At 32.3% G+C, this 17,274-nt stretch overlaps 1 protein-coding gene across 1 annotated transcript in view; it reads right to left on the bottom strand.

The window, feature by feature from the left end:
- LOC132739768 (uncharacterized) overlaps positions 1-15,673 on the bottom strand; it is a 56,545-nt gene extending 40,872 nt beyond the window's left edge. The window contains exons 1-8 of the mRNA XM_060727564.1: positions 15,620-15,673; positions 14,136-15,064; positions 6,978-7,061; positions 5,245-5,417; positions 4,094-4,236; positions 2,157-2,294; positions 1,138-1,533; positions 591-677 (exon numbers count right to left, since the gene is read on the bottom strand). Of these exons, the coding sequence (XP_060583547.1) occupies positions 591-677; positions 1,138-1,533; positions 2,157-2,294; positions 4,094-4,236; positions 5,245-5,417; positions 6,978-7,061; positions 14,136-14,564 (1,450 nt within the window). The 5' untranslated portion in view covers positions 14,565-15,064; positions 15,620-15,673. The remainder of the gene's footprint in view (positions 1-590; positions 678-1,137; positions 1,534-2,156; positions 2,295-4,093; positions 4,237-5,244; positions 5,418-6,977; positions 7,062-14,135; positions 15,065-15,619) is intronic.
- Positions 15,674-17,274: the final 1,601 nt, after the last annotated feature.

Below are 17,274 nucleotides of genomic sequence, written 5' to 3'. Positions count from 1 at the left end.
GCTAGCATCTCTACTGGCCTCAAGGTTATAAAACTTTTTTTTCCGAGTTCTGACTCAATTCTCATGAGATTTATTGGCAATAACTGACCACTCAAATGGCTGATATCTGAGTTTGAGCTATGAAAATTTCTTGATAACTTCGGACCTAGGTATTCAAGCCTACAGTAGTGAAAGATAGTAGATCACATCAAATCAGTGACCTAAGCCACTTTGCATCAGGGGCCACTCTTTTCTAAAGAATATAATTCTAAACTGTTTATTTTCTTGTTTCATTTTTTTTTTCTATTTTGGAACATTTTTGCTCATTATAATCTTAAAGTATGGTCAAACTAATCAGCTTTGCTGGATAACTAACCAGGTTTAATTAATTTCTCTGCAAGTGACCAACTACTAATCTATGATGATGATGATTTCTAAATTGATTATAACAGAGAAATTTTGCCTCTTCTTTAGATTGAATCAGCAATTTCTGGATTACAAATCCAATGCATGTCTTAAATTAAGATAAGTAGATGGACAAAAAACTATCAAAAAATATTAAACAACAAATAAAAAAGAAACCAAAACAACAACTTTGTTAGTTAACAAACCTGAGCCAGATTCTACACGTCTGTATTTGGGTAGTCTATGTCCTTGTCTATCATATCTATCATAACTAGCAGACCGACCTGCTTCATCTGAAATATAATAATTTCTATGTATATAATATCAACTATTACAAACAACTTTAAGTTCTATAAACAAATGTACCATTTGAAAACATCATTTAGAAGCTTAATATTATCAGACATGTACTTTAATATGATCCCCTGTGCCATGAAATAAAATATATAATTATAAAAAAAACACTTCAAGTAAATCTATTCTGTTTTGCACAGGTGGAGGCATCTAGCGGAATCAGCTTTATGGTTTTAAACATATTTATCTAAGCTCGATTGTGAAACAAGTTTTTGCAACTTATATTAATCACTTTCGAGATCCTGGAACCAACCAGTACTGGTGTCATATAAAAGAAACATGGTTGTGACCTGATTAGGGCTTGAACCCATGATCCCTGGGCTAAGAGGCAGACACCTTTACCACTAGGCCACTGCTCCCCCTTAAAACTTTAATAAACGAAGTATGAAGAATATTTACCTCCACTTGTATTATATCCTGATTGAGTTTTACTCCAGCTTTTAGCACCATCTAATCTACTACTATGTCCTTTACCCCTCCCACCTATACGTCTGTCTCGACCATCTTCATCATACTCATCATCATCTAGATCACCTTGACCTTCAATGTAAACTTTGACATCACGAGGGTCAAGGTCATGCTGACCTCTACCACTATAACCTCTCTCATCACCAGAGTCATAACCTCTGCTGTCACCGTAACCGTCAAGGTCGGTTCCTCTGCTATTTATTTGACCTTCACTTTGACCATCATATTGACCTTCATTTTGACCTTTAAGGTCATCATAACCTTCACCAGCTGGTCCATACTTGACATGTATATCTGGTAAATGCCCATCTCCTTTTATCAATTTTTCTATAAAAGAACAAATGTAGGTTCAGGAAGCATAAAAATCAAGAGTAAATATGTGTCATACTGCTATGAGAAACAGCTAGACATGCAACTTTTAAAATTCTTCCTTATGATTATTACTAACTCCGGCTAAATTATGGCTGATCTGAACACTACAAAATACTGTCATTAAAAGTGAGAGGGATGAAGAGTGTGTGTGTTGGGGTGGGGGTGGTGGTGAAGAGTTCATGATGAACCAGTATGGATTTCAATCTTTCAATCTCAGCAGTGAAAATAGAAATAAAATTTGTCAATTACAAAACTGAAAAAAAATCGTACAATTATTATGATTGAATTTAAAACTCTAATTGTATTATGAACATATGCATCACTGATCTTAAATTTTCAAGATTTTTAAACTGATTATCTGTCTAACTTCTGAACTTCCTATATCATAAAACAAATTTACCACATTAAGAGAATTATATCTAATCTCTTCTATTATGACTCACCATTATTCTTGTAGCTATAATTGTACTTTCATCAGAGCATTATCTTCTAATGTACTTGGCTAACTTTTGTTCTTAAAATTCTATTCACTATCTAGAATCTATTTTATGATGTTAAATTTGACAGGTATTCATTACCTTTATTATTATATTGTTGCATTTCTTTAGCAAAGTCTGGTATATTTGAGACGATTCTCTCCCGATGACCACCATGTTTGTCCAGGTGTTGTTTGATTTCATCTGGTATAGCACCTTCAAGTTCAACCCCAGCATATTCTAGTGAAAACAAAGACGAAAAATAAAAATTATCATGTTTTATTGGGTTTTAAGAAACACACTGACACTGTTAAAGTCATTTAGTAACATAATTTCCTGCTTTATTTGTGGAGGAATATCTAATAGGTGTCTGTCTGTACATTATTTGAGACAATTTACTTGTGGAGGAAGAATTCTCAGGTGCCCTTTCATTATTTCAGGCACAAGCAAGCACCTGTGTAGAACCACTGACTTTCCTAAAGCTAGCTGGATAATCTTCCCTACAGGTAAGAATCCAATTAAGTCCCTGACAAGATTCAAACCCACAGCAATGAGGAGAAAGTGATTTAAAGTTGGTGTCCTTAACCACATGGCCACAGATGACCCATGTTGGACAGGTTAAAATATGTTTTAGGGTAAAAATATATTTTAAGCTAACAATTATATAATGGCACATATTCAAGTAAGCTCTCAGTTATACAAATAAAGCTGTTTGAAACCAATGGGCACAGACATCATACTATTATTAAATCATTTAAGACAAATATGTCTTAAATTTATTTGCATTATTATTGAAATACAATGACTAATTAGTCATGAAATTTTAATATAAATCTGATTTCTATTGTAATGTTATATTAATAGAGAAACAGTTCTATGATCAAGCCAAATGAAATCAATCTTGTTACAGTGTGATATATAAACCTATTGACTTATTCCAATTATTGATTTACCATAGGAACATTCAACATTATAATATATTCATAAAGTAATCTGAAATCAAGCATGACTTATATCCCAGCATCAGTCAATAAATTAATAACAAGTAATCTATAGACAGGCAAACTTTTTTACTGTGAAGAATGCATAATGAAAACTCACACAGGAATTTAATATATTCTCTAGATTTTCATTTAACTTGTTTCAATCAATCTTGCTTTTATATATAAGGATACAGGTAAACAACATTTTAATGAATGGTTTTGCATTGTCAATCATAATTGCTAGCCTATAAAGTGATCTTAATAAAGGTGTATTCCATGTACTTCTCTGTGAAATTTGGAACCTGGGTAGAGCAATTATGAAAGATTTCTTAAATAAAACTGACGTTTTGAAGCCCCATAAAAAATATCAAACCATTGCTATTTTGAGTTGCCATAGAAAATCTTAGGATTTTATTAAGTTCTATAAGTTTCATAAGCATTACACAGAAAAGTCAATGATTCAATGTCAAGCAATAGTGGTTGCATGGGCTATAGAAAGCCATGTGAGTTCAAACACTGTCAGGGGCAAGTATTTCTTACAACGATCAAGAAACTTAACACTCATTGCTTGGTACTGTTTGGTTCCAGGAACAATTTTAAGAGAGTTTCAATAGCTTCTTACTCAATCAAACTAAAATTTATATAAACTGGATGAGTGGTTAACATGTCAGCGATTAGTAATCTAATGAATTTGCTAGCCGTGTGGGTTCAAACCAGTGAGTGTCAGGAGCAAGTTGATGTAACCTTGAGCAAGAAACTTTTCACTCATGCTCAGTACTGATTTTTTAAGTTCCAGGAATGGACTCAAGGGTGTCTATAAGCTATATTTGGCTTCCTACACAATTGAACTATAAACCAAACTAACCACAGCAAACATGTGTCTTAATTTTAACACTAATTCTATACTGTTTACTTTCTTTTTAAAACCAAAATTGACTACCATACATTTTAACATTTTGCAGGTCTTTTTTTCCGGAGTACCTTCGATTTTGTAAAACTTCACTCCATGACATTATAAATCAGTCATAAATAACATTGTAATTTATTGGCTATTACCTTCCATAAGCTTCTTGAGAGCCTGATCTGGGTGTTGTATTTTCCAGTTAATTGGGTTCCTTGACTTGATCTCATTCTCTGGTCTGTCTTTTTTGAAGTAAGTAAATCCTCCACCAGTCTTTACAGGCTTGTCCTCATGGAAGCTGCAATAAAATTTTGATTATTTCATTCTTTGTTGTTGTTTTTTTTTTTTTTTTTTTTTTTGGTAGGATTGGGGCAAGGGTAGAGGGAGGTGGAATTTGTTTTTAAGTAACCAGTAACAATGTATTTAGAGTCACAAATTGCCATTTTCCAGCTTAAGTGGTAATGGAAGACCTTATAAACACATACCCTCAAACTCACAGTATTACTCCAGGCACATTCAGGCATATTGGTTAAATTTCAAGATACTTTTCAGTAAGCTCAGTGGCAGATAATAATCATCAACAACACTTGAAGGATTTAAACATAGTCATCTGAGGCAAAATGATTCAAAGTAAAATACGAGTATTGCCTAGCTGATGAATTTCCTTTTTTCAACTTCATAAATGAAATATACTACAAGTAATTTATGTGGCAAAAGGTATATGCTCAGTTCTTGTCTCATGTGGACAAGTTGGTAAGACTGGCAGATTTACATGCAATATATTTTTAATAATCATACATATTTCAGCACCAATTACTACATTTCAGGACCAGTACTGTATTCCAGCACTGATTACTATATTTCATCATCAATTACTATCTTTCAACACCAACTATTGTTTTTCATCACCAATTACTAAATTGCAGCACCAATTACTGTATTTTAGCACAAATTACCATACTGCAGCACCAAATACCATATTTCAGCACAAAATACTATATTTCAGCACCAAATCCCTGCTTCACCACCAATTACAATATTTCAGCACCAATTTACTACTGTATTTCAGCACCATTTACTACATGTATATTTCATCAAAAATTACTACATTTCAGCACCAATTACTATACTGCAGCAATAGTTACTTAATTTCAGCACCAGTTATTATATTTCAGCACCTTTATACAGTATTATTGAACAGCAATTAGCATAAATTTATTTCTGCAGTGCTTCAAATTAAAGTACTTCAGCAACTTGATACATTTTAGTAGAACTTCTAAATAACCTGTACCCTAGCAACACTTACTGTATTTCAGTACTTCTCTCACAGCCATAACACAGGCCCATCCTCATACATCCTGAGCAGAATCCTGGGAAGTTATAAACAGCTCGTCTTTTCTCCGTCTGTGACAAAATTTTCTTATGCAGCAACATTGTGCCAACAATCTGGAAATACGTCTTTGGTCCGACCAATATTTCCTGCAAGATGCAATAGTAATATTGTATCATTTGTGAATGATTTGAGCAGCCAGCGAAAGACTGAAATTCATGGTTCAAGTAGGCCGTTGGTTTTTTTCATTTGTTTTTTTTTATTTTCTTGGATATTGTTACGCATTTATAACTCAAAAATACTTTTTTTCTACACACCCTCACTGTTTAAATTTATTTTTCTGGTCAATACTTTAGAATAATAATTCTTTACCTTTCACGACGATTCAACATTTTTTTTATAGTAAATCTAAATATGTGGGTGTATGACATCACATGCGCCAATTACACAAATATGGAATTACGCCCACTGCTTTGTAGATTTCGGTGATTAAACTATTAAATTTTGTTATAAAGCATTTAGTATCATTATTTGACTGCAAAAAAATTTGCAGAGTAATTATATTTTTTTATGATATTATTTTTTTTTATTTTTACATTGCCTTTCCCTTTAAAATCTGAAAATGATCTAATGGTTGAGGTATAGTACCAATGACCATACAAAATGATTTCATGATCAATCATGATGAAAACTAGAAATGTGTCCATAGGACACTGATGCCCCCACACGCCACTGTTCTGTCAATCTTATGACTCTAGGTCAAATATTTTTTGGACTACATGTGCCACAAGTTGAAAACTAAAAATCAACAAAGGGCCATAATTCTGTTAAATTTGGTCGCAGCAAAAAATCCTTCCTTTACTACGATCTACACATTAAGGTTGTTAATCCCTGGAAGTTTAAGCAAAATCTGCCATCCGGTTTAAGAGGAGTTGCGTTCACAAAATTTCTACATAGTGTATAGTGAAAAAATCAACAAAGGGCCATAATTCTGTTAAATTTGGTCGCAGTAAAAATTCCTTCCTTTACTACCATCTACACCTTAAGGTTGTTCATCCCTGTAAGTTTAAGCAAAATCTGCCATCCGGTTTAAGAGGAGTTGCGTTCACAAAATTTCTACATAGTATCTAGTGAAAAAATCAACAAAGGGCCATAATTCTGTTAAATTTGGTCGCAGCGAAAATTCCTTCCTTTACTACCATCTACACATTAAGGTTGTTCATCCCTGTAAGTTTAAGCAAAATCTGCCATCCGGTTTAAGAGGAGTTGCGTTCACAAGATTTCGGGACGTACGGACGGACTGACGGACGGACTGACGGACGGACGGACGGACGGACAAGTGCAACGCTATATGCTCCCACATTGTGGGGGCATAATGACCTGAGGGAATCAAACCCTGGTGGTCCAATTCACAATCCAATGCTCTACCAGTTGTGTTAATTAAGCATAATATTATATTATGGCAGATGTCAGACTACACACATGTACAGACTTAAAACTTGATGCTATACTGTCAAGAACATACTACTATCCCCTAAATGCAATAACTGGTTAACTCCTATTAAATTTAGAAGGACATAACCCATTACTGCCCTAAGGTGATGTAATACATCAGTAATGGGAGTGCAAAACTCAGGTGTCATAGATCTGTAATAATGGCAGCCATGGGCTTAATAAACTGTTTATAAACTATACTGTAGGGGACTTACCTGTTTGAGGAAAGATAATGACGGGGCATATGGTAAATACTGGAGACTCTCTCTAACAAACCCCACATCTTCTACATCAAACTCCTGCAAAAATATATCATGCAATAAATGAGCCGCGTCATGACAAAACCAACATAATGGGTTTGCGACCAGCATGGATCCAGACCAGCCTGCGCATCCGTGCAGTCTGATCAGGATCCATGCTGTTCGTTTACCAACCCTATTACATGTAGAGAAACTGATAGCGAACAGCATGGATCTTGATCAGTTTGGGCGGATGCGCAGGCTGGTCTGGATCCATGCTGGTCTCAAACCCATTATGTTGGTTTTGTCGTGATGCGGCTCATTAATGTTAGACTTGGACAGCAAAAATCATTCAAAACTAATCTATTTTGCTCTAAATTGTTTTAATGTTTTAAAAGATGAAAAAAAGAAATTTGATAGATTTAGATTAGTTTGTATCTTAATACATTATACATAGATTATGGCATTTGTAGACCTAGCTTATATACAAGGTATGATGTAATGAACAAACAAAAAAAGTATTCTATAGATAAGGCCTGATATTATCTGTAAAAGCCCCATTATGCCATAGAAATACTTCTGTTATTTCTTAAAAGCTTTAATCTACATTTCCCGAAATTTGAGACAGAACTCTGAAAAAAAGTTAAAAAACCTCCAGGCCAGTGGACTTAATACTTTTACCTTGCTATCTTAAATAAATGAAGTATTTCAAATCTAAATGCATTTTGAATTAAAGATCTAGCAGACATTTCCAAAAGCAGGCCAATGTCCATTACACTGGGCGATAATATGTATATCCTAATTATTATGTCAAAATTTAATATGACAAATACTGATATAATGTTAAACATTTTATTTGACAATTGACTGTTTCTAGGCAATGACAATGGAGATGGTTGAGTTACTTCCCTTTGTTATTTAAAGTGACATTAAAATTTATTTATCAGAAGGAACATAAAAAAATTAATTACTCCCATTAATAGGTTATTCTTTTTTTCTTTTTAAAACTTAAATCTGTTTGAAGTTTCTAGACTTTGTGAAATATTCCCTTTGTTTGTTTACAGCCTGATTCAACTAAAATTTATTTTGATAAAAAAACATCAAAGCAAATCTCTAGATTTATCTATATAATATCATATTTCAGAAGAAAATTCTTTATTTTTTTATTTCCTTGTAGGTTTAGTAATAGATCTTCTAAACTTTCTATTCACTTTGATAAAATATATTAAATGTTTTCTGTGTGTGGCCTATAAGTTTAAGATGTCCCCGTACTGGGACTCAAATATGTATCCACCACGACTGTAAGTAAAAGATGGATTAAAAAAGCCACAAAAAAGCAACGACAAAAAATCTTCCCATGTACAATGTATGTATATAATACATATAGATATCAATATACCTTTAGACATGTGCAGTTTAATTATTAAAGGTTCACCATTCTCTAGGGCTGTCATTGATGTTAATATTTGTATTGATATATTAAAAGCCAAATATCAATGAATTATATCAATATGTTTAATTAAATAGCCTGTACAGTGGAAACTATTTGAATAGTGTTACATAAACTGTCATCTTTGTGTTTCATATGCAATCATGTTTTATACTTACAAACACAGTATACCAAAAGAAAGTATATTTTCTTGGTTTTTATTTACCTTACAGACATCTGAGGATCAAACTAGGAAAGTGTCTTTTTCCCTTTTACACAAAATAGAAAGATATTTTTCAAGCAATGGGTTTTAAATTGTATTGATATTTCAAATTGTGAATCAATATTGTATATCCATTGTTGAATATCGATGATATATAAAAAGTGCAATAGTCAATGACAGCAGTATCTTAATGTATATTTATTTCATTTTTCAACTATACAAAAAGCATTCATTAATGTTAACCAGACCATCTAAAACAAATACTGTATATGCCCATTTGTAAGGCAAATAAAAAATGCTGCACATAACGTTTATTATATTAAAGTCTTGGTGTGCCTAATACTTTTGAACGTTTCAATTTTCATACAAAACAGAAATGATTACGGAAGCTGGTATCCTTTATTTCAATATGAAACAGCTAAAGCTTCAAACTTTTGCATCCTTGCTTTAACGTGCCTATTCTTTCCACGGACATATCTATAGATCTATCATCTATTACAAAATTTTAAGTTTCTGATCCTTCCACGGCACGTGATATGTTCTGTCTATTAAAAAAAAGAGAGAAAAAAATGCAATAATCAAAAACTAGTCTCTATATACATCTAATAAAGAACAAATAAATTTTATTCTGATAATTTCAACTTAAATACTCATAGGGCTAACCCAGTTACCGCAAATAAAATGAACTATTGAAGTGTCTGCGACTGAACTGCAAATGGCGTACAAATGGCGTAAAGCCAAACAAAGGGAGGCAATCTTGTTTAATTGCTTATAGTATATTTAATAGATTGGAAACGCAGGCATGTATAAATAACAAAATAGATTTATAAATATTCCAACATAAATGATCGGTCTATCATTTTAGAGTTTAATTAGAGTTACCTCCAAAGTTTATGATTCCTGAACTGAGGTAGGGAGCATTGCACGACATGTATGTGAAGCGAACATGTATGGTGTATTTTAACAAATTTGTTTCGATAAGTAAGTAAATTTTATGGGACTTCACCCTTAAATGTTTTATCAAATATGCCTTTAAATGTACTTTTAATAAGTTTCATCATAGGCCTAAGACATGACTTTTTCAGAAGTAAAGCTTAGACTTAAAATGTCATTTTAAGTCTCGTAGTGAAGTAGATCTAAATGAGTTTGTTCATAACACGACCATTCAGTACTTTCTAGATAGTGCATTACTTTCTCCATTTTGACAGCAAAATTATTATCTTAATGGGAACGTAATAGGTAATTTATGATTGACAAGTAGTGTCAAAACCCCGTGCAAATATTCCGTGATCGAGCTGTTTAAAAATATACATTAAATGCATGCAAAGGTTAGTTTGTACACGTGTTTCTTTATCTAAGTGGTTTCGTTAATGTTAGGATTTGTGTAATTCAAGCGAAAACAGGCTTCAAATCTGTATCAGATTTCTTAAGAGTTACTTAAATAAGATATAAAACCCTCCAAGTTATTTAAAACCCGTTCAAATCAAACACTTACCGTCCATATATCGGTCCTCAATGTGGACATGATACTGTCAAGTGTTTGATTTTAGATAGAAACGAGATTGTTCTAAAGTTATCTTAAACATTACGGAAACTTTTTTATAAAATAAATATCCACATTGAATCAGCTTATTCTAGTGACAGTTTGGTATGCAATTGTTTATGCTGTAAATGAATTATTTCCTCTTTCTGTCGACAGGAAGAACAAAAATTAAAGATTCACTTAAGGGTAATGCAATTTAACAATGATCAATACTTTACACGTTATTCATTTCATACAGAAAATTTTCATTAAAGGTACTTAATGCCTCAGAAATCACTATTTTTTTAAAAATTGTTTTAGAAATGTCAAACATTTGTTTAATAATGTGTAAGTAATGAATTTAGAGCATGTAAGATGTGTTACAACTACAGAAAGTCATGCTGAACGTGAAATGATGTGATATAAAGGTAGCAAAATGTAAACAAAAGAGAATTTCGACTTCCATACAAAATATTAGTTCGCTATAATTATACCAATTGCCAACATATCAACGAAAGCAAAGGATAGTTCATCTATGTGGCAAATGATATTTTTTTCTTTTTTATGAAACGGTAACAGGGCACCACTGCGAAACCTTGGAAAATCCAAGGTGTCTGTTATCTTCTGGTGCATAAAGTCTTCTTTTTCAAACATTTTCCAAAATGAAAACCGTAGTTCAACCTGGCTGCTTTATTTTAACCCGCTGTACCCCAACGGCAATTTATTACTGTACGTCAACACCCTCCCCCCCCCCAAAAAAAAACAACAACAACAACAAAAAACAACAACAACAACAAAACAATAAGACGCTTTCGAAAACTATAACATATAGAAATAAAAAATAATAGCATTTTGATGAGACTCTCGGGCCTTTAGATAAAATGCGTACATATATATTTGACTTTCACTACTGAAAATAGTGAAGATAAAGGAAAGAAAATTATCTCTGTTTGTAAACTTTAGTTCGTAGCTCTTGTCTTTGTAAATAGAATGCACGAAGTCAAACTGTTAATCATATAAAAAAAAAAGAATGATTGATTCAATTTTTACCGAACTTTGGCTTTGGAAACATATCATTTATATAACTTCTTAGACAGTTCATAGTTTACTAGAGTACATAGACTAAAAAGATATAGATTTTACTTTCTATAAAGGATTTGTAGAACATAGAATATTTAATTTACAAAGAAATGCTCATCTAGTTTTTTTTGGCAGGCAATATTATGTTTAAGAATTATGTAAGACTTAGTTGTATTATTTCATTTTATTTATTTTTATGCATGTTATGAATTTAATTAATTATTCATTCTTTCGTTCGTTCGTTCGTTCGTTCGTTCGTTCGCTCGTCCGTCCGTCCGTCCGTTCGTTCGTTCGTTCGTTCGTTCGTTCATTCATTCATTCATTCCTTTATTTATTTATTATTTGATACAATAAAAAGATCACACTATTTAGAACAGACTGGAAGATATTTTTATTTCAACTCAATAAAGTATATGGTCACTGCTTTTATTGAATGAAAATCGTCTTCAAAATCATGATATATTGTGTATTAAACAATGCTTTGAATATATGTAAAACAGATTGTTATGGTATGATAGAATAAGACCATTTCATTCAAATACGCAATGAATAAAACATTTTGCAATGATTTAAACACTTTTTATAGATTATTTCCAGTAATTATGTTATTGTATTATTATATACATTATTTTATGTCAGGTAAATGACTTATAAGCCTATACCACATACAGGGTGTTGTAATATTTACATATGTGTGTGCAAATTGTAAATAAACTTTCTTCTTCACATTTCTAAATGCACACACCCATTTTTATAAGTGAAAATATTTTATGTACAATAACTGTGATTTTAGATGTAAAGAAAATATTAATATTCAATTTAGAGTTATTTTATATTTTGGTAATAACATTTTCAATTAAATTCATAAAACATTTTCATTTCTATTTAACATTGAATATTTTGAATCATCATTATGATTAAAAGTTAACATTTACTTTTTTTTGCTAATTTGACGTGCATTTTATCTGAATAAAAGCAGACAAATAAAGAAAATTTAATGATGGTTTTCAGTCCACTTATAACTTAAGTAATCACGGTGCGTTTTAAAATTGCATATAAATTAACTATCTTATCACGACACGTGGTTGTATACATACAAATGATAATATTTATTCAATCAAACCAGGGGATGAGCATTCATCAAACAAAATGACTTTCATATAAAATGTTTAAAGCAAATTGTGAAGTACCCATTAAGCTGTCAACATAGAGAAAGTTTTCCCATGTTTAGCGAAAAGAGCTAAGACTTTCTTTACAAATTTATTGAACACTGGATGAAATCGCATGCAACTCCTGGCAACAAAGTATCTATCTTTCAGTGCACAGTTGCTTAATGAAAATCTATACATCATGTCCTTAAGGTTTTGATAAAAAAAATCTTAAAATAAAAACAACAACACCTAAAACAGTTTGTAAAAGATGAACAAATTGAAAATATTCATAGACAGGTTACATTAAAAACGCTTAATTAAGCGGGAAATTAAATCGAATTAATTTAAATCGTTTTATGTTAAGACCTTTGCATTGCTGCAGCTAAACGTTTTGTGTCTCCTTTTCGGTTTTATTCATCAACTTTCAGAAATGATTTTAAAATGCAAGTTTTGATTACTTATCGGTGCGAATTTTATTAAATTACAAAATAAATTATAAAATAGCGAACCATCCACTATATTATTTCAACGAAATAGCCGTTGGTAATTTAGAGTATGAATATTATTACTGCAACTAAGATGGTTAGCTTGAAAAAAAAAAAGTAATTTCAAACGCAAGTGTGTGTGTGTGTGTGGCAGGGGGGGGGGTAGGGGACGACGGACGGGCGGGCGAAGGGCATAAATAATATATCAGTGTATATTAAATAAGGTTACTATTGGAGCTCATGTGAATATTATCGGGTATTCACAGACCCTAGATGTGTTAATTATATGTGTACTTTTCACGTCGTTAAATCAGAAATTATAAAATCAATGATTAATTTACGGCAAGCTGGTAGTCACAATGTGCCAGACATTCTCTGTATTATGTAGTAATAACAGACCTAATGGAAGTCAGCGTGAATCTTAATTCATTTCTCATGTTGATTAAAGATTCATGTTTATATTACAATACGTATACTGCTTTATTAAACATGTTGTCCTTTGATTTTAAATGTTATGAAACTTAAGAGTTAATCAATAAATATGTTTTTCGTTGTTTTGATCTATGGATACCTGGATAAATATGTGGTTAAAATTGCTGGTTGAAAGGTGATATAAGTTCGTGTAGTTTAACTACATTAACTAATTTACAAACATGTATACGTATACTTCTCCAGAGTGCCCTCAAATTTCGTCAAATACATGTATAGGAACTTGTATTCCCTCATGTTTAGTCAAATATGGGAACTCATTTTTCAAATCAATTCAGTCAAATACATATGTTGGGAAAACTTATTCCCTGTACCAGTATGTTAACTTCTACATGACTTTTGTCATAAAAACTTACAATTGACGCACATTTGGTCAAATATTGGAAAGGTATATATATATATTATATATATAATGTCTCTTTAAATTTGTTTTACCAAATAAGGGAACTTAAAACTCAAAAGATTTGTAAATAAAACAACAACAAAACAACAGCAGCAACAGCAGTAAAAAAAAAAACTTAAATACTTTATATTCTAGTTTAGGCACATTTTACGAATCTGAATTGGTATTATATGATACTTAAATGGATGGGTTTGTTCAAATTTGACATCGTCATTATAAATGTTGTCATATAATTTAAATAGGAAACGAAGGTGAGCTTTGGAACACACATATACATGTATATCAATACAATATAACATATATACATAAATAAATCAAATCTCTGACAGATTTTATTTAAAACTATACTCACCAGCACTCTCGCACTATCGAATCTTCCTTTCAGTTTATTGTCCGGAGGATGTGCCGGCGGGTGCTTTAACGGAGGAAACGTTCTGGTAAGATCTGGTCGTGCCGGCGGCGGCGCCTTCGGTAACCTCCATTCTATCGGTTCCTTAGCTTGACCTGTTTGTTTAACGTTCCATTTAGCACGGTATATAGCCTCTTGTAACGTCGTGAAGGTGTCTAACTCGTGTCCAAGGACATCACGGAGAATAATACGGGGGAAATTACTGCGTCCTTTTCTTCCATGGTCGCCTTTGCCAAGTGATAAAGCGTCGACAGATGCTTCTTGGTCACGGAGTCGGTCAAGAGGTCCTATATCCAAATTTATTCCATTTATAGTACGGAATATGTCCGGTAATGTGTTTTTTGTTTTTAAATCGCTCTCTATTGTCGGCATTTTAAATCTATACAATAAGTTGTCCTTTATTTTTAGAGAATGATGACTATTTAAAAAAAAATCCGAAACGAAAACTTTCACAGAAAATCACTGGAAGCCACACAGTATACAGTCATGTATGTTACACCTACCTAGGTTATTATAAATAAAAGTCGGCTTAGTTCATATAACACGTGAAAAGAAGTTATAATATATAAAACATGTCATCAATTAATCTTCATTTAATTTAATCAATATTTATCAATAGTTCAATGTAGACTGCTGGTAAATGTTATTTCCTTCACGGATATGCTTTCGAATGGAGGAAATGTGGTTTTTATTTATAAATACATAACTGAATGTTACGTTAATCCATATCAATTTGATTGCAATTGAGTTTTTAAAGATACTTCTCAATCTATTGATAATCTCCCGATCTGTTTATATCATTGATACGTCGTGTTTCATAAAAGCTTTTTTTGAGTGCACATGCGGATCTCAATTTCGATTTTCCCTTCCATCTGAAAAGATATCCAAATTTAGAATTCGATCTATTTAATACACTGTATTCCTATAATTAAATAACGTAAAGGCATTTGATTAAATCTCTTGATTCAAATGCAAACACACGAAATGGATGTTAATGAATGTAAATGAAAGTTACACCTTTTTCCTAAAAAAAGGTAATTAGTACCGATATAAAGAATGCATTGTATTTTGCTTGTATTTGAATAAATTAACACGAGCTTCACAGGGTCCGAGACAGCAGCACTTAAAGTGGGCGGTGGTACACACCCTCTAGACAAGCATACATTATTGAATTAATAAATAAGTACATTATAAAAAAAACTAATATTTACATTTAAAATACACTAAGTAATATAGTCCTTATGTATTATATTCCATAAGATTGATGGTTCGAAATAAAGTCATCACATACTATTAACAACAAGATAACATTTAAGTTATACAAAAAAAGAAGTAAAGAAAAACAAAATTAAATCCCAAAATTTATAGCTTGTATTTAAAAGTGTAAAAGCACTCTTGAGTAACGCGAGATGTAAATAAAATTATACACTAAACGTCGCCATGCCGTGTGTTTGCATAACATCTCGAAAAGCTGTACAAGTTTTTATGTTTAACAAGTACTTGATAAAAATTTGGGATGATATAAAATAAACGCTGACGTATGCGTGGGTATATTTCGATTTTCTATTGTAAAAGTTATATCACAATATAAGGTATTGACACCCATACTTTCCATATTATGCTTTTTTAATTCTTTTTTAATTGAGTGTGCATTGACGTAGTAAAACACTTGCATTAACAGATGAATCCAATTGTCGATAATTATCAGTAAAAGCGTTTCGGTTAAAAGTGCAGTACATTTTTATGTAGATTTCGTTTAATGCTTGGTAAACTGATTCCTAATTGGTTGAAACCTTATCAAAATCCTTTGTAAGAAATATTAAAAAGAAACAAAAAAGAAAAAAAAACACTTAGAAAGTCACTTCCACCAAATACAGTTATTGTTCCGTAAAATCCCCAATATTTTAAACATTATGAGAAAGTTGCGGTAACAGATGTTTTCTTGTTGTTGTTTTTTTTTCACCATTTCTGATAATGTTAAATAAACATAAACAACTAAGGAAGATGTTTGCTGCTGTTAAAGTCAAAATGATCAAACAGATAGGGATTTAACTTTTGATCCCTTAAATTTCTGTTATCTTTTATTATAGAAACTTAAATGAATCGCCTGTCTATATGCATAGATATGTTTATAACCATGTTGATAATTGCAGTCCTATACCGGCATACAATAAGGCTAGGATAATAACAGTCCTATGTCACCAGTATACACTCAGGCTAGGATAATAACAGTCCTATGTCACCAGTATACACTCAGGCTAGGATAATAACAGTCCTATGTCACCAGTTTACACTCAGGCTAGGATAATAACAGTCCTATGTCACCAGTATACACTCAGGCTAGGATAATAACAGTCCCATGTCACCAGTATACAGTCAGGCTAGGATAATAACAGTCCCATGTCACCAGTATACACTCAGGCTAGGATAATAACAGTCCTATGTCACCAGTATACACTCAGGCTAGGATAATAACAGTCCTTTGTCACCAGTATACACTCAGGCTAGGATAATAACAGTCCTATGTCACCAGTATACACTCAGGCTAGGATAATAACAGTCCTATGTCACCAGTTTACACTCAGGCTAGGATAATAACAGTCCTATGTCACCAGTATACACTCAGGCTAGGATAATAACAGTCCCATGTCACCAGTATACAGTCAGGCTAGGATAATAACAGTCCTATGTCACCAGTATACACTCAGGCTAGGATAATAACAGTCCTTTGTCACCAGTATACACTCAGGCTAGGATAATAACAGTCCTTTGTCACCAGTATACACTCAGGCTAGGATAATAACAGTCCTATGTCACCAGTTTACACTCAGGTTAGGATAATAACAGTCCCATGTCACCAGTTTACATTCAGGTTAGGATAATAACAGTCCCATGTCACCAGTTTACAGCCAGGCTAGGATAATAACAGTCCTATGTCACCAGTTTACACTCAGGTTAGGATAATAACAGTCCCATGTCACCAGTTTACATTCAGGTTAGGATAATAACAGTCCCATGTCACCAGTTTACAGCCAGGCTAGGATAATAACAGTCCCATGTCACCAGTTTACACTCAGGTTAG

Source organism: Ruditapes philippinarum, unplaced genomic scaffold (genome assembly GCF_026571515.1).
Source record: "Ruditapes philippinarum isolate M1 unplaced genomic scaffold, ASM2657151v2 ctg10009_1_1_1_1, whole genome shotgun sequence".
Lineage (NCBI taxonomy): Eukaryota > Metazoa > Mollusca > Bivalvia > Venerida > Veneridae > Ruditapes > Ruditapes philippinarum.
The sequence above is the reverse complement of the archived record's forward strand: the minus strand, read 5'-3'. Positions and strand labels throughout refer to the sequence as shown.